Below are 21,129 nucleotides of genomic sequence, written 5' to 3'. Positions count from 1 at the left end.
ACTGAATGCTAAGACATGGGGGAGTGCACCATCTGGAAACACAACTTATCCAACATTTCCTTTCTCTTTATCTTACACATATTTTAAGAGATGTCTATTAAACATCTCATTGGAATCAAATATAAGAAAAAGTGGCTTGGTTCACCACTCCTCTGGTTTATAGACAGGTGGGGAGATCTCCCCTTTTAAGGAGCCCTCTCCTTATGTTTACCAGAGATGTGCTTCTTGTAGCCATCTGACCAGAACTCAGTTCTTGCCTTTGTGCAAAAACCAGCAGCATCTAACTATTAACAAGCATTTTAAAATCTGACAACCCAACTAGAGTTCTGATCTGTACAAAGCAGTCTTTGCTGACTTCAAATCTAAAACAGAGTTGCTAATGCAGACTGAAACCCTAACTATTCTGAAATATTGTAATCACTACAACTTCTGCCATGAGTAGAGCAGGCTGCCTTCCTCTCATCAGCCCTAAACCCAGTTAAGCTGACCTAAGCGGGTGTTGTTTTGCGTCAACATCTTCAACATCAGAACTTGCTGGCCGGGATCTTATTCCTAACTTTCTTCATAGCTTGAGCACTGAACCTAGACAGACTTCTCTCTTTCCTTCTGGACTCACACCTATATAAAATTGCTTGTTCCTAGTCACTTCTCTGTTCCCCATTCCAGACTGTGTCCTTGCCTTACCAGAAGCGGATCCCAGGAGGCTGCAGCAAGGCAGGAGGCAAGCTGGGCTCCAGCAGATCTACCAGAGTACTGGTGGAACTGAAGATTACATCGGTCTTGCAGTTCAGATGCAACCTCAATTATACTTTGTTCATTTACACAACTTGAACCCCAGCTCTCATCTCCACTCCCTTCTTGGCCATAGAGATAAATTTCAACTTCAGACTTAGACCTACCTATTCAGTCAGGCTCTGTGGCTGCTCCCTTGCTTAACTGATCCTTCTTAACCACAGCTCATTTTCCAATCCATGTCTGCCCAAACCTAACCCTAACGCAACCTCAATGACCCCTGTAGAACCAGTTATAACCAGCTGTCTCTGGGTGGTACCAGCCTTTTGCAGACTCTGACATGAATCAGCTTCTGCTGCTGGCATGAACCACCTTAACTCCAAACCTAATTCATTCAGTCCTCCCCAGCAGTCCCACACCTGATCCTAACCGAGCAGTGTTATTGCTAAATCCAGTAGCCAACTCTAGAAGCATCCTCACTGCACGTCACCAGCCACCCTCAGCTTCAAGCCTAACCCTACCTTTATCCTTGGCACGACTGCTGTCAGCCTTAAGCTTGAGCCTAGCTAAATGGCAGCTACCAACGCTACAGGAAGGCTGCTCACAGTCACACCTCACTGGCCTGGATCCAGCCATATCAGTACTAGCCAACATTAAGGCCAGAAACCTTAAGAAGACCTCCACAATGATGTGTCTGTCAACCCACATCTTCCAGAATATCTCTTCTTCTGGCTAATGTGTATAGAGATAGATAGATAGATGAGATGTATCAAAAGTACAGGTTGCTTTAATTTCTTCAGTGGTTAATTATTCTAATGAAAAATAATGTGCCTGTATTTCAACAAATAATTAAACATCTGTTTTAAGTAATATCTGAAGACAATTTCTATGCAGGTGCAATAGGAAAATGCAGCTAACAACAGTGAAGAATCCAGAATGTGTATATTTCAAATGAATCATGTATTATTTTTCTGTTCTTACCTAACAGTTTTTAAAAAATCCCCAATATTTCAACAGTACTATTGGTAAAGCAGTCTTCTGGACAATATTTAAAGGAGAAATCCTGTCTACACTGAAGTAAGAAATATGAAAATACTTCTGTCCTGAACAGAAATGTTAGTTATCTACAGTAGACTATCAGCTACAATAAGCACTTTGCACTTGCAATATGAAAACCAAGGATAAGCTGTAAAATTTGTTTGCTATAAATTGCTTCACTTCTTAAAGATGTAAGGAATGTAAGCCATGGCTATAGTCATGTTCTCCTGCTTTAATTTATGCTCAAATTTCACATCCAAAGAGCTGCCAGACTTAACCTGGAATACCTGTAGGTATGACTGTTGTGTTTGAATCAATGCACTTAATGTGTTTGTCTCCTAACCAATCCCTGGGAAGCCACACACCTCACATGAGCAGCACAAATCTTAACTGTGAACCACAATCTTAAATATGATAAATTTTTGACACTTACCCGAGGCCTCTAATTTAGGACTCTAGTCATCTCAGACTCCTACAGCCAACAAAGAGATTATAGGCAACTTCAAAGTGCAATTCAGACCTTAGTTCAGCTGAACCCAACTCTGAAAGGGCCCCTTTTCTCTGTTAACTGCCTTGGAAAGCTACTTCGACCAAATTTTCCTCAGTTATTCCCCTAATGGTAGCTGGGCCTTGGTCCACACCATGTGTGAAGACTGAGTCATACATTTTAATGGATAGTCTAATTAGTATCTTTGCTTTTTAACTGATGGTGTTAATTCTATCTAGTATTATGAACCTAAAAAAGAATTTCAAGAGTAATGTAGGAAACAAAGCCTGGTTTAAAATATGATTTTTAGAGAAATTGTAACTAATTGTAACTAATCTGTTGCCTTTTTGTGTGACTTTTAAGACAAGACTTAAGCTGTATTTGCATAAAACCCTACAGCTGGCTCAGAAACAGAGAGAAGAATGGTCAGGCAGGATGACATTCAAGGCTGATGATTATCTCTCCCAAGAAATCAGGAACATTAACACAAAAACTTCACACCTAAGATATAGCATTTGTAATTTTGGCATCTTTTCATAGCACAGATTTAAGAAATGCAGAACTAATCTTAGGATGCAAAAGCTTCCAAGCAACCTTGAAAAGTGTACTCAAATTCACAAAAGAGAGTCTTTTCCAGAATTAATTTTCTTTCAGAGGAAATGAAAGAAAAGGAAGATATTCCATATGCAGGCAAATGTTTGGTAGGAAGACTACAGTTCAGAGATGTTCTGTGCTAAATAAATTTATGTACAGAAGCTACCATCAAGCACTTTCATTTTCAGAATGGCACAAGATGCAGCCACGATGTCTTAATTTACTATGTAAGTCAGTCCCTTGAGGGGACATAAAAATTCTGGGAAAAGACACTGTAATTTCTGCTAACCTTTATATCCAGAAACTAGGGTAAGTTTATAAAAAAATCCAGAAGGGAAGAAAGGGGACAGACAGAGAGACCTGCAGAGATAAATAAAATAATGATCAGCAAAGGAATCTGAAAGAAATACCTTCTTTGGGGTTTTATAATAAGCCAGTAGTGAATCTTTTGTGTCTCAATGACAGGAACAGCCTTTTCTATCTGAAGAAGGTTCATAAGGTGCCACAAACTTTGTATTTGGAGCAGCATGAAATCAGGAAAGGTATGAAAGAGCTGATACCAATTGTCAGAGTACAGCAAATACAGATGTTCACAGAACTGTGTCACTCCTCAGTCCAAATGAAAGTAAAATCACTAAGAAAGCAATGCTTGATAAGCTTGGTGTGTAAGCCTGTTGCAGCAGTATTCTTCACATGAATCATTTCTTAAATTCAGGGCAATAGATAAGCTACTGGCTGTGAGATCTCTTAGCCAGAAACAGCATTGCTGTGTTGGTGCAATGAACCTGGTTTGAATGAAAATTAATTTGACGACTTTAAATACTGTTATTAACAAGCTGTATTTAATATATTGTTATTTATCTCCACATAATATTCCATCCATCTAGTTTCACTTAAAAAGCTTCTAGCAACGAACAGCTACCTTGCCTCTGTTAGTAAGAAATCTTGGTATTAAAAGAATTTTACCATATAATAAAAATCTCTGTTCCTTAGCTTAATAATTCTTGACACAACTTTTTTTTATATTAACACTTCGTATTCATCAGTTTTCAATTCCTCAGTAAGTTACCTAAAGCTTCTGCTGTGTAATACCTTTCCAGATTTTTTTTAATATATTGAAAGATTGTCTACATTTTTCTTAGACAAACTCCATTTCCTCTCCCTTTGACAGGTTTTAAAACCAAGAGAAATAATAATAATAGAATCATTATTTAATTATAGTTCAGACACTCAATTTATAAAAATGGTTTTAACATTTAAACATTTTACTTGCTCAAAGTTAATTTTTCCTATTACTTTCTTACTTGAAAGAACATTCTGGTTCTGGCCTCTGGGGAGGTTAACTCTGGCATGGCCAGAACCAAGACAAAGAATTAAGTGATCACAGAATATTGGTAGGGTAACAATGCTCTCAGTACTTTGCATACCAAGAAAAAAAGTGAAAGCTATTTTCATAAAGCATTAAACTACATAAACGGAGGTTCATCACGTCCCCCCACTACTAAGCCATATCACAATGCCACAAGTTAAAATATCTGAATAATTATCTATATGCAAATACAGATACTGTCTAGATAGTGTATAACCATTTTGTCTTCTTTATTTTTCATTCTAGACTTGTGAAGTCACATGACAAATATAATCTCAAGACTTATAAACAAACACCTTCACTTCTTCCTCTATACAAACTCCAGTATATGTAGGTACCAGAAAGTAAACATATTTTCTAGAAAAAAAAGATTTTATTTCCTGAATTAGCTTCACTTAAACTGCTCCAATATTATAAATGTGCTAAGAATATTCTCAAACTATTGTATTTTGCTTTTCATTTATTCTTTTCAGTAGTGCCACAATGACTGGATAGGAATTCTACATGCTGACTATAGCAAAGCAATTCAAATCACGTTCTTCTGGAATAACTACTCTTATGGTTATGATGTGTCAAGCAACACACTTCAGAAGACAGAGTGTTAGATCTGAAAGTACTACATCTGGACCTATGAAAAAACCTTACCATGCATCGCTGGTAGACTTGGTTTAGATTCTTCAAGATGCTTTACAGTAGTGTTGACTAAAAGAGCATAAAAGCAAAAAATTATGTAAATATATTAAAGAGTAACAGACATACAGAATTTTCTAAATGTTGTCTTATTCAATCATACTCACAAATTACATAAATTTTGGCATAACATTATAAACAAATAGTTTACAAAGTAAACTCTCCAGATACTCATAACACCTTTAAAGCTTCTAGAACCAGGGAAAGAAATTAGAAATTAAATTGGCACCAAATTGGGATATGAATCTGCACTAGTCAGATCATCTCTTTGGTCGCATCTGTATGCATCCAAGAGAAGCAGCCCTGGCCCAAAGCTGGCTAGTCAAGTCTAGCACGACTGACACTTGATTTCCCCAAAAAGGACACACTGCATCCACACCTCCTATCAACATCATGTATCAAGCGTAGCCTTGGAGTGAATTATCAGATCAATTCGACATTCCTCACATAGGCTTGGGGCCAAAGAGCAAATTTGCTTGTGTGCCATGGTCTTAGACTTGCCTGTGCTTCGGAGCGGCTGAGTATGACCAGGTCTAGCTGAAAAGCCATACAGCCATACAACATAATACTATGCTCTCCTCAAACCAACCTACTCCCTGTTGTTAGATTCAGTTCAAGCCAGTATCCTGCTAATAAAACAAGATGGTTTCCAAACTGGAATTACAATTAATCCAGCTGTTATCATCTATTGCAATAAACCCATTTCAAGTCACTGCAATAGCAGCATTAACTATATGGGTGTTTGTAGTGCAGGACTACATCCCAGAACACTATTACCAGGTTTAGCTGTTTGTAATGGACTTCAGATGTTAAAGCATGAAACACACAAAAACGTCAGAGTTCTTAAAATTCTTTTAACATCTTTATCTTTTAATCTATTTTGTCTGCTCTCTCAGTATTTTGCTTTTTATAAGTTCTGCAGCCTAAGGACACTCAAGCATGAAAAAACAATGAAAATTACACTTCATAAAGCACTGTAAAAAGTTGTTTGCATAACGCAAGAAACAGTTGCTATCTTTCCCATCTCTTCACCACCCAAGTGATCAACATTGTACATCTGAAGCCCTTAGAGCTGCAAAACATGAGCTTTGCAAATCACGGCATGGAAACAAGTAGGTACCTTGTGAAATTCAAATAAATTGCCACTGCTGATTTGATTTGAACATTTAGCTATTAAAGCTGGTGCCTATATTTTTCAAATGAATTCTACCATTAGTTTTAGACAAGCTGCTGAAATCAGAAACAAAGCCTGCATTTTCGTGCTGCTTACACTTACCGTCATACGGTTTAATGCCTGAAACTGATTTTGTGGACAATTCTTTTATCTAAAAGAGAAAAGACAGATATGTGAATAATTACTAATATAAATTGTCAAGATCTAGAAATGAACATGTTGTACAAAAGGCAGTTTCAGTACTATTAAACAAATTATTATTTATGATTTGGGGAGAAAAATACTACTGTCACGAAATTCTATTCCACTGCTTAATGTATATATCATTCATGCTTAATGAATGTTGAAGATTTACTTCTGTTTGTTGTCTTACATGAACTCATGCTTTGCACACTCTGTTATTACAAGCTGTGAAGTGAAATAAGAGCAGGCTTGTGAGTCACCTGAGCACTTACAGTTTCAATACTTTCTGCTTCAGCAATTCAATTGTCAGCAATTCCAGCTTCACACCAGGGAAATACTTAATTACACATTGATTTTAAATGTGTGAACAGATCTCCTGCCCACTCTATAGTTTTGTCTATTTGACACCCAAGACATGTGCTGAACAAAACTGAGAGCTGGCTGTAATTCTATCTAAAGAAAACAGGAACCTTGAGAATTCTCTATTGCTAAAATAGAGAATGTTCTGCACTCCCAATTTCCAGAAGAGAAGCTAAGCGTCTAAGTACACAGCACTATCAGCTGGAGCTGGCATGAGATACAGGACCCCGTGTCCTCTTTTATTTATCAATTTGGATATAACTAGTACTGCCTTAATTCATTGTCCATTCAGCTTGGATTCTACAAAAGCCTTGGTTATTTCCCAAACCCTTCCAGTTCCCGGGAACTGAGAAAGCAGAACTTCACAACTGTATTACACAAACATCACACTGTCCCTCTGAACCTATTTTACACCTGTGGTCACACTTGTTTTGAAGGTCACTTTTCTGCTAGTAATTTATCTAGGATTAAGTCTTCTATTGCTCTAGCTGTCACTCCTGGTTAAATCTTGCCTGGTGAGTCAAGACCTTTCACCACCTCGATCGCCCTCCTCTGGACAGTCGAATAGTTTGATGTCCTTCAGGTACTGAGGCGCCCAAAACCTGCAAACAGTAGTTGAGGTGGGGGCACAGCAGTGTGATGCAGAGTGGAACAACCCCCTCCCTCGACCAGCCAGCTATGCTGTGTTGGACGCACCCCAGCCCACAGTCAGCCCTTCCGGCTGCCAGGGCACACGGGTGACTCATACTTGGCCTGACATTAACCCAGACCCCCAGATCTCTTTCTGCAGAGCTGCTCTCCAGCCTCTCATTCACCAGTTTGTACGTATAACCTGGATTACCCCAACCCAGGTGGAGGATCTGGCACTTGCTCTTCTTAAATTTCATATGGTACTAATTTAATTAATTATTCTTATAGTTATAAATATGATACTTCATTTTTAGTTTTAGTAGAAACGTATTTTCAGATTGCAAACACTAGATTTGATTATGATCATTCTGTGGCTGATAAAATCCTGTTCACCATCAGAAATTTTTCATATGTACAGAGGTCTTTGGAGATTGGAACCTAGTCATCTTTTAACTTTGTGTTGAACTTATTAAAACATTTTGTTCATTAATCTTTTCCTTCTAAATTGTGCTTTAATTCCTACTTTACATTCCTCTGTCTCTTTTCCAGATCTATTCTTATTTATCAACACATTTCCCAAAGCTTCACCAAAATACTACAGCAATACTACTGCAAACTGGGAATATTAACTGTGTAACCAGAGATACATCAAAGCCCAAACACCAGTGAAATGTTTCTCTGCATCTTATGCTCTCTGAAACAAGAGTGCTTCACAACAGACCTGCTTCTTCTGAGTAATAATCAGATCATTCTGGTCCTGAAGCCTCCGCTCCAATTCTTCTATCCTTCTCTTATAAAAGGTGCTACTTTCATTCAGATCTTCCTTCACTGATGACTTAAGCTTCTCCATCTGTGACAGTCGCTAGAAAGCAATCAGAAGAAAAGTAACTCCGTATTAATATTAAATAAAATATTTTAGTTCTATGAACCTTTTAAAAAGCAAGTTGTCATGCTTAAATATTTCAATGCTTCTTTTCAGCAAAAACATAACATCTCCTGTGATTTCAGTGGGACTTGCATATATTAAGAGTTGTCTGGATCACTTTTTAATTCACACAAGGAAGACTACCTAAATCTCAATACAAAGGAAGAGTCACACAAACATATTGCTGCAACTGCCAGATAATGAGCAGGAAAAAGCATACAACTCTATAAAAATAGTTTGGTTATAAATAGTGTCAAATAACGGTATTTTAAGGAGATGAGATGTAAATTTGCATCATAAACCTAAAATATTAGCTCTCAATGTAGAAGAAAGAGAACAGTATTTATTTTAGGTGTACCACCCCAAAAGTAATACTTACATTACTCCTCCCTTACTCTATCCTTGCACTGTATGTGGGTGTATCATTAACTACATCCTTTTTGGGGAACGTTCCATGGTTTCTCCCCATTGCTTTCTTGCCAGAGGAGGAGAAGCATTGGTCAGACCACTATGATCTGCTCAGTTCTTACATGGTCACGCAGATGGAAGAAAAATGAAAGGAAAAGGAAGCAAGAGAAACAAAGCAGGAAAGAGATTAAAAAGAAATGCAGACATGAAAAAAATCTGAGGAATAAAGCTTTATAGACTAAAATATATAAACTGATGCAAAACAAAATGCCATGGTGTTTGGTTTGGTCGTTTTGTTGGGGTTTATTTCCTGGAAAAGCTGAAGATATTCTGCATTAGAAAGCTACAACAGAAAAAGCAGCAGAGAAGTGATAGAAAAGAGAAAAAAAAAAAGGATTGACACATATGCCATAGGTTCATGGTAGCATAAGGTACAGAGCAGATGACAGCTACATGTCAGCAAGTTACACCTCAACCATCCATCACATCCACATAACACCGTAAAACAAATACACTGCTCACAGAGTTAGCTCTAAGTGCTACAAAAGAGACAGTTTCAGGTGTTGGTCCAATTCTTAATGATAAGGCCAGGGTTGAAACAGGATTTAAACAAAACATCAAGACTATCTCAAAGAATAAAAGAGATAATAAACACATTTAAAAGGACACACTCTTATAACCTCTTGAGATCCAGGCTTTCTAATCCAACAGATGTATAATAGCATACCAAGAACTACTGAAAGGGTAAGAAAATCAGACAAAAGTCTCCTTTTAGTTTAAGTGGTTTGCTGTGCCACTTACCAGGGACCTTTCTGCCTCAAAATTATGAAGAAGGGCTTTTATTCTAGAATTCCACATAACTTCCTATGTAGAGGAAATCAGCATTAATTCCTATTAAAAATACATTACCATTTAGTTCAATACATGCAGCTTTCTTTTTCAAACTAAAGCATAAACACGGAAAAGATTATTCATCATATGACAACAGAGCAAGCCTGTATTTAAGACCTAAAACAGTAATCAGCATGTTTTAGACATCCAAATACTGTTTTCTTACCACTCTAGAAACTCCTTGATTTGATTGTTAGTGTGAAATATTCAAGTATTTTGATGCATCGCTGTGTATTAACAGTAACAGTAGTAAGAGCAGGGGGGTTTCCCCCGAAATGTCATTTCCAGCACTCATTAACAACATTTTTTGTATAATGATGATAAGAAACAGGATTAATATACGATTTGGAGTGAACAATATTTAAAAAATTGAATTATAACAAAGTAAAACTCACTAAGTTTTCCACATCTTTGAGCAGGAATGAGCCAACTTGTGGGTGATACAGTAGCATACAAAGACCCTCACATCCCAAGAACCATGAAATAGATAATGCATGTCTCAAAAGCATCAAAAGAGTACATACTGCATGTCCCAAAAAGAGGAAAAAAGGTTTGTGGGTATTTCCAAAGGCTCACAATTCTGATTTAAAAAAGAAAAATAACAACCCAGACATGCAGGTGAGAATCTCAGAGCTATGCAATGACCTCGGCCCTTCCTAGCTCAGCCTTTCCTATCAGCGGGACCTTGGATTGCCCAACAGATTTGCACAGCATCTGTGCTGGTTAGATGATATAGTCCTGGTACAGAAGTTGCACCTGATGAGCCTGAGAGCTTCATATGGCTCAAGAGCCACAGGTTGACAAATCCCGTCAGAAAGTTTCTTAACATTTTTTTTTCCAATCATAGAAAATGGAAAATTCTGACTTCCTCACAGATTAGCATACATAAATGATTTATTAGCACCTTCTGGAGTTGAACTGCAACTATACTTGGTAAAACTAGATATATTTATTAATAAAGAATAAGAGTAAATAAATAAACAAACAGCAGTTTCTTTATAAAGGATAAAGGAAATAATTCCTTCATTTCCCTATAGAGATTGCAGTAAACAGTAGCAAATCTTTACAAACAGCTATTTTAGACATTGACAGGAATGAGAATTCTACTTTTGTATTTAAAATCTAGTGGGAGATCTGCAAACATTAAAAGAACACAAGTAGTCTGTCAGACGCAATAGATAAAGTATTACCTGTTTTTCAAGAAGTTTGATCATATTTTGATACTGCTGAGGACTCAGAGGTTTCTCTTCTGTAAAGTCCTGGCTGTCTTTCAGCGTCCCCAAATTGGATTTTGGCTGCATATTGGACTTCTGTAATTCTAAGAGTTGCTAAAAGGCAAGGAGAGGGAAATTAAAACCTGAATATGTACACAGATTTTGGTTCATAAAATTGCTGTTTAATACAAAATTCACTTTAAACATAACTCCACAGAGATTGCATCAGACATTTCTCACATTTCTCATGACTTCAGCATTTATCAAATTTCAGGTAATTATTAATGTATACATCTAACATAAATATACCTTGCAAATATACACAGGAACTAGCAGCTACAAAACACAAGTTGCTCTGGTAATGCCGTAGGTATTTGTTTTCTGACCTGCCTATACTTGTACAATTCTCTTTCTGTTCAAGACTCTGGAAAGCATTTCCAGAGCATGTATTGAAAACACATGCACAGTTCTGCTGCCAGGACTATCATACAGAGGTTAGTCCCCTCCATGCCAGTTATAAGAGTGTTAATATAAGGATACCTAACAAACAGCATTAGTAACAAAATCCACTGATCTGTAAGCAGGCACTCAAAAGTTGAGGAGTAAGAAAAAAATTGACATTGTTGTTGAAGTCATAATTCACTCTTACAAAACAATGCTATTTTAAAAAATGAACTGAAATTAATTTGATAAATATGCAAAGATACAATTATGATTATCTGGTCAAGTTTTTTAAGAAGACCTCTAAGATGATTACATTACATTTCAAATATGTGAAGTTCACTGCTCTACTGCAAGGGTCTCAGGGCTTAAAACGTTGGAAAGTTTCAATCACTTACATTTTCTAGTGTTGAATTTCTTGAAGATAACTCCTTAAGCTCTTTCATAAACATCTCTTTCACTTTTTCTATTTCATCAGCCAATTTTTCTTTTTCCTCCTCTTTCCATTTATGAAATGATTGTAGAATTTCTTCTTCTTTTGATTTTTGCTGTTCACATTCCTGAAATTATTTTTAAATCATTATTTGTTATTTTCCCTGCATGCAGTACTAACTCAAGCCCCCAGACTATGTGTGGGAAGCAACTGCTTTCAAAGGGCAACACTGTGACATCAAAAAACATGAAAAAACACCAGTTCCTGAAGAATTCGTGCTAACAAACTACACATTTCACTAGCAAAACAAGTATGCTTCAAGAGGTTTTAGTAGTTCATTATTTTTCATTGAGTAACACATGAATGACTTGACTTGGTCATATCACATATACACCTAGTTCAGCATCCTGTTTCTCAGAGGCCATAAGTATACAGGCAGGAAAGATCAACAGCAGCACACGCACACACACGTGTTCTCCTTAGAGTAGTCTCCAAGCTGCCAATATTTCTCAGCTCAGAGGACTTTCTCAGCTTGATAGTTCTGTAGATTTAGTAACTTTCCATACATTTTTCCTCATATACTTCTGCATTTGTCACTTGTGGCTGCGTCAGCGTTTAGCAGCAGCAACATCTTTTGCCAAAGAGCTCTACAGGTCTACTGCAAGTTACACTGAGAGCCACGTACTATTCTTCTCCTTTTTTTGCTTATTTGTTTGAATCTGGATCCCGCTACGTTGATTTGATGGATACCAAGTCTTGAACTGGAAGAGAGAGCGAATGACTGGTACCTTACTCACTCTATGTAACTCATGCCTTTGCAGACATCGGTATCTCGCCCTCCATCCCCACCAAGCTGCTGTCTCTTCCAGACTAGCAACTCTGAGCATGCTCACTCACTGTAAATACGGACTGACTATGCTTGCAGAACATCTCTGTAACTTCCCCAATTCTATCATATCCTTTTTGAGAGGAAAGGACCAGACCTACAAATGGCATTTAGGCTTGCACAGTGACTTCTCAGAATAATTTCTAGTATTTTCCTTACTGGCTGCTGCCAATCACTGGGCTGACATTTCCCTGGGACGCTGCATCACAACCTGACAATCCTGCCCTTCAGTAGTAACACTCAGCTCAGAACCCATCGTTTTGTAGATGAAGCCAGAATTATTTTTGACCATATACATTTACCCCACTTTATCTGTTAAATTACTTTTACCATTCCCTTACCCAGTCATTCATTTTTGTATAGTCCTCCACTTGTTGAAAGTCCTGCATTTTACTGTCCAGAATATACACACTTTTTAGGCAACCCATCTTCCCCTCACAGTATTCACTCTGAATTTATTCTCTAACTATAGCAGGAATCATTGTACAGTTATGAAGAATGGGATCTTCTGTATCTTTTCAGCTCAAAGGAGCAGAAGGGACCAAGAATTGGAAGCTTTTTATCCAAATTCCATCCAGCAGTGGTTCTCCTAAAAAAAAAAGCCACTGGGGAAAGACCTTCTGATCTTTCAATCGAAAGACAACAATGTAAGGATACCTGAATTGACAGTGGATGTCAATCACTGCAGACAAACTGCAACCAGTCATACTTCACATTTCTATCTTCCCTGACATCCCAGAAAAGCATAAAAGCTTTGAAATCTTCTTGTTGCATAACACTGCAGGCTGTAGCTTCAGGACATTTCAGGCAGTCCGCCTGTAGTTACAAGTCTCAACTAAGACAAGTGACTTCAGAATAGGCCCCAAAGGCACCAAAAAAATGAATGGTGCCCTGTTATAAATACACCAAGTTCCATCTCATAAGAAAAACAATGCTTCAGGGGCAGGAGAAATGTGGTATAGATGCACTTCTCAGAAATGAGGCACACAATGAAGGAGCAGAATACTTAGCAGATGTCCACACAGGGCTAAGGCCCATTATTCTGATGATTATTGATGATAGCCATGTTTTATTTTTTCCTTTAAATTAAAAATATAGTGGTTGTTTTCCATATGTAATGGTTGGTCCACATGTAATGGTCCTGAAACTCTCTTACAGATTAGGTTAACCACCTCAGAACACTACTTTTGAATGTGATGTGGTGAACTACAACACGAAGATAAGCATTTGACTCAATCATTAGAGGTATCTTGGTTCTTATGCCAAGAATTTGCTCCTCAAATTGAAGGGTGAAGTCTCTCCCCCATTAAAAAGAAATCTCTATCTCTATTTCAGTACCAAATTGTCTGATCGCATTTAATTAAACAGAGGTGTAAACTGTGAGATGGTCTGAAATTATCAAGCTTTAAAAAAAACCCTAAGAAACCCCAGGTAATTTAAGACATACTTTTTTCTCTTTGTCAGCCAGTATGTGTACTTAAAAGATTAAGTATCATCCTAAACATAGTCTTGTGTGTGATTAGACGTAGTAATTACAGATAGGAAATTACTACCTTTAAACCATTCTGGTTTCAGGTCTTTTATTGACACAGGAGAAGCTAAGACCACTTTCTGCTTTGGCACTCTGGTCAGCCAAATCCTAAAGGTTTAAAGACCAAGATAGAAGTTCTAGATTGCTTTGTTTCTTATCAATCTCTCTTCCATGAACTGCTTTACACCTGTTAGACAGTAAAGTTCTCCAGAGGAAATAATAAATCATGCTCGGTTTATAAAGTCACATCAGAGTTGTACCTAAGAAATGCTCAATCGTCACAAAATATCATGTCAAACACAGCTTATGTTTCACCACAAGGAGGCAATTTTATCTGCTTCAGGAATAAGCCCCACACCTTATGAACTGGAAAAGTGCTGTCCAAAGTATTTGTTTAAACTATGTCTAAAATGAAAGGAAGGAGAAAGCAGATGTTCAAAATTATGGAAGGTGAAGGAGGACTATGCTCTAATGCCCAAGCACCACTGCTGCCCGACAGGCAAGCTGTAGATACATTTCTGTTCTGTTCCAGTTACAAAATGAGTAAACACAACCCAAAGTACTAATTCTTTTGAAAGGTTCACGTTACTTACTACACATTACCTTAGAAAACCTGACCATATTAGCTTGTTGTTCAGCCTCTAACTGGGACTTCGTGAGCTGCAACTGCTCCTTCAGTTTATCAATCTCATCCTGCAATTTGTCTGCCTTTGCCTTCCTCTTCTGTTCTGTTTGAAAGAAATGTGTATTTTTAAAATATTTGTTGTAATTTCTGCAAATGGGGCACTTAATGCAGATGCATTTCTGCAGTGTTTCAAGAACACCTTCACGAAGGGTGACTCACATAGACCATTCCCCTTCTTGTTATCATGAGTATACAAAGATGATTTTAAATACATGTGTTCTCTGGACTGCTAACATCCTCAAAGATTGAAAGATTTAAAAATATCAGTATTACTGATGTGAGAAACAGTTTACAAAATATTTACAAGGAACCGTATTATTTAATCTACTTTCACAGGAATCTAAGCAGCACAGACTCAAAAAAGGATGTATGAAGGACAAAGTGAACCTCAGTGGTTCAATTCTGTCAGGTTTAATTTACTCTATATAACTTTAGCAAGGAGTCCTTACTTTCCATGTAACTTACTGGTTACATGGAAAGAGCACGGGGGAATGTCGCTGTAAAAAACATTTTAAAATGTGCAAAAATTATAGCAAACTTCAATATTGAAAAATTTTATCGATTTCCCCAGGATTGACTAGGCTGCCCATCATGTGGGAATCTGAGCGCAACGCACAATATTAGTTCAGAAAGAACTGTGTGGCATCTTTCTCTGTACAGCCATTTCAGACTAATTCTTGATATAGTAATTAGTTCAGCTGGTTCTGCAGCTCCTTCCTTTATAAGCTTTAGCAAAGCATAAAGTAGACAAGAACTTCTTTCAATATATCAACACTTCCTCCAGTGCCTACTCAGACTCCCCTCACTTTCCCTGACATTTCATTTGCCTGACAAGCTACGGTTCAGACCTCACTAGATTCTTCCCACGCTTTCTTCTCCCAAGTGTTCTTCTCTCCCAACTTGTTTCTAATCACTGCCATTTGCCAATACCTGTTGGTCCTTAGCAATAAACCATAAGCATGTGGCTTACCAGGGAGGAGAGAATTGAGAGATGAATGAAGCAAACTTTGAGAGCAGTGCTCTTCAGGCTAAACATTTTTCAATTAAGGGAGACTAAAGTATGAAAGTTGGTGGCATAGCAACCAAGATTATCATAAATGCATAGAGTTATATTATTCTTGACAGTGTCTTTTTCTCACCACATTTTACAGTCATTTTAGTTCAGGAGAGCTGGTAATTCAGGTGCATTCACCAAATATATTTGCCTTAGCAGAACATGTTTCTTTTACCCACACTTACATAACATGCACGCCTGAAGAGAACTCTGCTACTGAATGAACTACTTGGTGGGAGTGCAAGTTTGAAAAGGCACTGTAAATACGTCATACAATCTTTTGTTAATTATTTTCCAGAGACAGAAATGTATGTCCTCCAATGGATTTTGTCAGTCAGCATTGCTTGCATTCACACAAATTGGCATCCCCAACCCCAAACTAGAGCGTAAAAATCCTTCTTCCCTGCTACCCAAAATCACAGACTGCAGCATGTCCTCGTTATACTCATACTCTTCTGGACCATTTATCACAAATATTTTTTTAGAACATTACAGAACATACCAATCTGAGATTCTTCTGGATGACGCCTTTGCAGGTGACTTTGAAGAAAGGAATAGTTCATAAAAGCCTTTTCACAAAACTGACACTACAGAAAAACAGATTAAAAAAAATTAAGTTATTATTAGTAATATGTTTAAGTATAATGTTTAAGGTTTTTAACAGGTTATTACATTTTGCCTAGACATCAAAAGCAAATAACTTTAGTAAATTCCATTTCAAAAGAATAATGACTAAAATTCTCACAGTGCCTGATTTCTGTGAAGTTACTTGTGTTATTTAATGTCTCCCAGTGATGGTCATGGGCAAGAAATCCATTGTGTAAACTCTCAACAAAAAAGGCTCTGACCAAGTAAGTTCAAATTCAGATATAAACCACAGCTAAGAGATGGATATAGGTAGGTAGAGAAGTAGAAAGAAAGACAATACTACTCAGCAAAATACACACAGACCCTGACTTCTAACAGCTCAGGTATTCTTAAGACCCCTGTATGGAAGCAGTTGCAAGAGACAGTAAAGGTGGGTTTGAGGTGATAGAAGTACCCCAGAAACATAAAAAGGTCAGATATTTCAAACTAAATAAGGTAACATTACCCAAGTGTGCAAGAAAAGGTACATACACTGGTATGCTACCTAGCATCCTCCCAAAGCGTAAAGCTGTTCCCAACTGTTCCCACAACTTACTTATTATTAAGTCATATTTTAAGTAAAATGTGGATCCTTTCCATTTTAGTGTTTTTCTGTGCACCTGCAAAGTACATTGCACTAATGTCCAGAATATTAACAGACGATTACCACAAAGACAGAAGCTACAGATTGTGCAACACAGTGGTAAGACTGTGAATCAAAGCCCCTAATCACTTTAGGTAGGGTTGCTTGTTACCTCTTTCTCATACTTTTTTTCCCCCCAAATAAATATATTTTAACAAACTACAAAGACTCAGCTAAGTCCTTTTTCCTCATCAGTGTGATAGGACTGTAAAACTGACTTAGGTGATTCAAGATCTTGTCACCATAATTGAATTCCCAGATGTAATCTAATATTTAAAATACTGTCACTGATAGTCAAGTATCCTATTAAATATAAATATCTTTCAGCAAATACTACAGCTGTGAATTATTAAGACAATTTTTGTTGGGAAAATGCAGAAAAAGTGCTAACAAAAAAATAAAGTTATATAGTATGGTGCCAAAGCATTGCTGCCAACCAAGAGGGAGCTCACAGTGTAACAGATTGCACATGATTTATGAAATGAAATTGGCTGTGAAATAATGTTATCCATTCAAGCACAAACTTTGTGTCAGTTTGACTTGCTGGCAGCGAGAGCAAACTCTTACTGCAGGAGACAGGATTAATACAGGGAATATTTAGGTTTTGAATTATGTAATGTTATTGCTGCAATTACTTTTCACAGTGTTAGACACAATGTGCACTTTATGCCTCCATTCTGCATGAGAATATAAGTATCAAAGTATAAAAACCTGAACAGTTATTATTTAAAATTAAACTTATATTATTCGGATGAGGGCATTGACTGATGAGTCTCCAATGTATGATTTGTAGGTACCAGTACCATTTTACAGTAGTATTTTGTGGTTGAACTTACATTGGTGGTGGATTAAAGGCATTAAATCTGAATTCCAATTCAAGTTATACCAGATATAAAGTGCATTTCCACTAAAAAAGGGCAAATAACGATTTACAGGCTTGTTTGCAAAATAGCTGAGATTTTGAGGGGATGAAATCTGACCTATCCTCTCCAGAACACCAGCAACCCCCCTATTATCTGGCGCTGCAGATCAGCCAAGACCATGATAAACAGAAAACAATTACTATTTCCTGATTACACTGCTGATCTGCACTTACAAACACTAGGAAAAGTTTAATTTATCTGTGGCACTCACACTCACAATTCTGAAAACACCGCAATAACTGTTAAATATCACTCCCTGTGCTCACTTTTCCCACATGAACCTAAGTAACTGCTAGAGACAAGAATTTACTAACAGAGAGAAAAAAGGAGGGGGGACACTTACTTTACTGGAAATTAAATGAAAAATGGGAAATAGCTTTCCATCTCAGCTTTACTGTAAACGCCACTGACTAGTGATGAGTTAGGTTCACTACCTCCACCATGACATTTGTATTCTACAAATACTGCAGGAAAACTTGGAACATTTCTCTGGCAGCCATGGTATGAGAATTATTTACATTTACACGTAAAATGTCGCATGCAGTTTTCTCTTCTACACAGGCCAGACAAACTGCTCTTTAAGTTGCACAAAGGCTTTTAAAACGACACCACTCAAATGCCTAACACTCAAATGCACTGAGACAAGGTTCTCATTATGTGTCTCACTTCTACTCTTGGGGCATAAGGTATCTTTCTCCCTACAGAAAAGCTTGAGTCAACTGTGCCATGACACTCAAAGTCAGAACAGCAGTACTGAGGAACAGATTGTTGTGGACTTATGGATGAGCTATTTTGCTTAGACTCTTGACTATGATGCCTGAGTCACTTCTGAGTCATACACCCAAGTTGAAACTTTTTTCCTGGATAATGTTACTGCAAGTAAGTGACAACTCACAGACAGCTAAGTTACTGCTTAGCACCAGCTCTGATATACTTGCTCTGCACACTTTCTGACCATGTAGCTGACAGGCAAGGAGGGGCAGCAACAGAAAGTAGTAACGTACTTATCACAGGTTTTGTGTGTGTGTGTGTGTGTGTGTGTGTGTGTGTATCTGACACTTCCAGTGCAGTAAAAGCAAATCCAGTAAGAGCACTTGGTGGTAAAGAAAGGGTTTGTTAAAGATGGTATAGCACTGTCTCAAACACCTGTGATACCAGCCAAAAATCTGTGAAACACAGATAGGAAGTCAAGTATCTGCAACCGATACACTCGCTTTCTGCGGGGTCACTGGTCCCCGTGGCTCCAGCCTCTCGCCCAGCAAGTGACTGCGCCCCAGCAGAGTGGGGCTGCTCTGCCACCTGCCCCTGGCGGGGTCAGAGCTGGCAAAGTGTGGGTCACCGGGCCTCCAGGACCTCTCCTCTCACCTGATGGTAGCTGGCTCGGGCCTCCAGCATCATCTGCTGGGTGCTGATCATCTTCTTCCTCCTGCGGCACTCCTCCTTGAGCCCTTTGATCTCCTGCAAGTGGTGGACCGCCTCCTTGCCCAGCTGATCACGCTGGACCTGGGCCGCCCGCAGGGCCTCCTCCAGGCTGCCGAGCTGGGTGCTGAGGTACTCCTGGGAGTGCAGCAGGTACTCGGTGCAGAGCTGGGCCAGGCGCAGCAGCTTGAGCAGCAGCGGGTCGGCGGGGCCCTGGCAGTGGGGGCAGCGCTCCCGCTCCGCGCTGCAGAAGGTGACGTGCTCCAGGTGTTCCTGCAGGATCGCCACGTCCCCCTCCCGGGACACCCGGCCCACGTCCACGGCGCTCAGCCGCCGCCAGTCCGGGCCCTCATGGCGTCCGCGGAACTGGAAGGCGGGAAACTGCGCCGGCCCCGCGCCGGTCCCGTCTCCCCCCGCCGCCGCCGCCGGTGGGTAGTAGGCGCGCTCGGTGAAGGGCTGCGAAAGAAAGACACGGCTCAGCCCGGGCCGGCCGACACCCACCCCACCGCCCCGCTCGCCCTGCCCGGCGCTCACCATGTCCAGGCTCAGTCCTTCGGGCTCCGCTCGGCGCCGGCGTCCTCCGGGTCGCTATGGCAGCCGCAGCCTGCACGAAGCGGAGGCGGGAGTCAGGCCCCGCCCCGCCGCTCCCCGACACACCGCCCTCCCGGAGCCCCGCACTGGGGTGGGGGCAGCGGCACCCCGGGACAGGCGCCGGGATGGCCGTCGCCACACCGCCCCGGCACGCTGCACCCGCGTCCCACCGCGGGGGCTTGGCTCCGTGAAAGCGCTACGCTTGCACCAATATCCCCCTCCACCATCCTCACACGCTACTCACACCTCAGCCCCGTTACCACAAGTGCGGATCCTCGCCACAGCCACACAGCGGACGTTTTCCCCGCGCCACTCCCTTCGCCGCACAGGTCTATCCATGACAGCCTACAGACGCATCTCACTTGGCTGCACCAACGTGCCTCCCCACGCACCGCCCTGCCCCTCCTCCCTGCTACTCCTGACTCACAAACCTTTCACGTCAGACCCTTCTGCCCCTGTGCTGTGTGATGCCCTTCTCCAGCCTCATGCATCTCCCAGATGTGGTGGCACTTGTCCCCTCCCCACCACCAGTGGCAGTACACATGCCATTACTCAGTACATCTGCTTCAAGCTGCTGCACCCCCAGTTGGTAGCTCCACACAACCTCTCCAGAGCAACTCCATGCCCTCCCACACCTGCACACCCACCAAGCTCCTGCCAGGCGCTTTCACACACCTTCCTCACCCAAACACAGACATACACCCTTTGCATGCTGCTTCTGGCTGCTCTCCTCACCCATCACACCAACACACCCCTTGGTATAACCACGCACCAGACCACCTCTTAAAATCTTTTAACCCTAAAACAACGCCATGTCTGACGGACATTCTTGCCTCACTCTTACTGATCCCAAAAACTTCACCTCCACGAAGCACCTCACGGCTTTGTACTTCACCATTCATGCCCACTTTTCTTCAAGGCAACCAACAACTGGTGACCATCTCCCTGCCTCACCACAATTCCCAGTGGTCCCCAGCTCAGGGTGTCCCATCTTCTGCTCACTTGCTTCAAACTCTTGCCCTCACAGAAGCACAGAATTGTTTATGTCAGAAAATACCCTTGAGATCATTAAGTCCAACTGTTAACCCAGTGCTGCCAAGTACCAAGTGCTAACTAACCCATATACCCAAGCGCCACATCCACGTGCCTTCTAAAAAAACACCTCCAGGGGCGATGACTCAATTACTTCCCTAGTAGCCTC

At 39.9% G+C, this 21,129-nt stretch overlaps 1 protein-coding gene across 1 annotated transcript in view; it reads right to left on the bottom strand.

Moving 5' to 3' along the window:
• Positions 1-19,874, bottom strand: part of DZIP1 (DAZ interacting zinc finger protein 1) — a gene marked incomplete at its 5' end in the record, with an annotated part of 32,775 nt that extends 12,901 nt beyond the window's left edge. The window contains 9 exons of the mRNA XM_084280170.1: positions 4,866-4,922; positions 6,187-6,235; positions 7,979-8,119; positions 9,392-9,454; positions 10,672-10,809; positions 11,535-11,696; positions 14,590-14,714; positions 16,228-16,312; positions 19,284-19,874. Of these exons, the coding sequence (XP_084136296.1) occupies positions 4,866-4,922; positions 6,187-6,235; positions 7,979-8,119; positions 9,392-9,454; positions 10,672-10,809; positions 11,535-11,696; positions 14,590-14,714; positions 16,228-16,312; positions 19,284-19,874 (1,411 nt within the window). The remainder of the gene's footprint in view (positions 1-4,865; positions 4,923-6,186; positions 6,236-7,978; positions 8,120-9,391; positions 9,455-10,671; positions 10,810-11,534; positions 11,697-14,589; positions 14,715-16,227; positions 16,313-19,283) is intronic.
• Positions 19,875-21,129: the final 1,255 nt, after the last annotated feature.

This window comes from Gallinula chloropus (assembly GCF_964237585.1).
Source record: "Gallinula chloropus genome assembly, chromosome: 1".
In the NCBI taxonomy this organism is placed as follows: Eukaryota; Metazoa; Chordata; class Aves; order Gruiformes; family Rallidae; genus Gallinula; species Gallinula chloropus.
The sequence above is the reverse complement of the archived record's forward strand: the minus strand, read 5'-3'. Positions and strand labels throughout refer to the sequence as shown.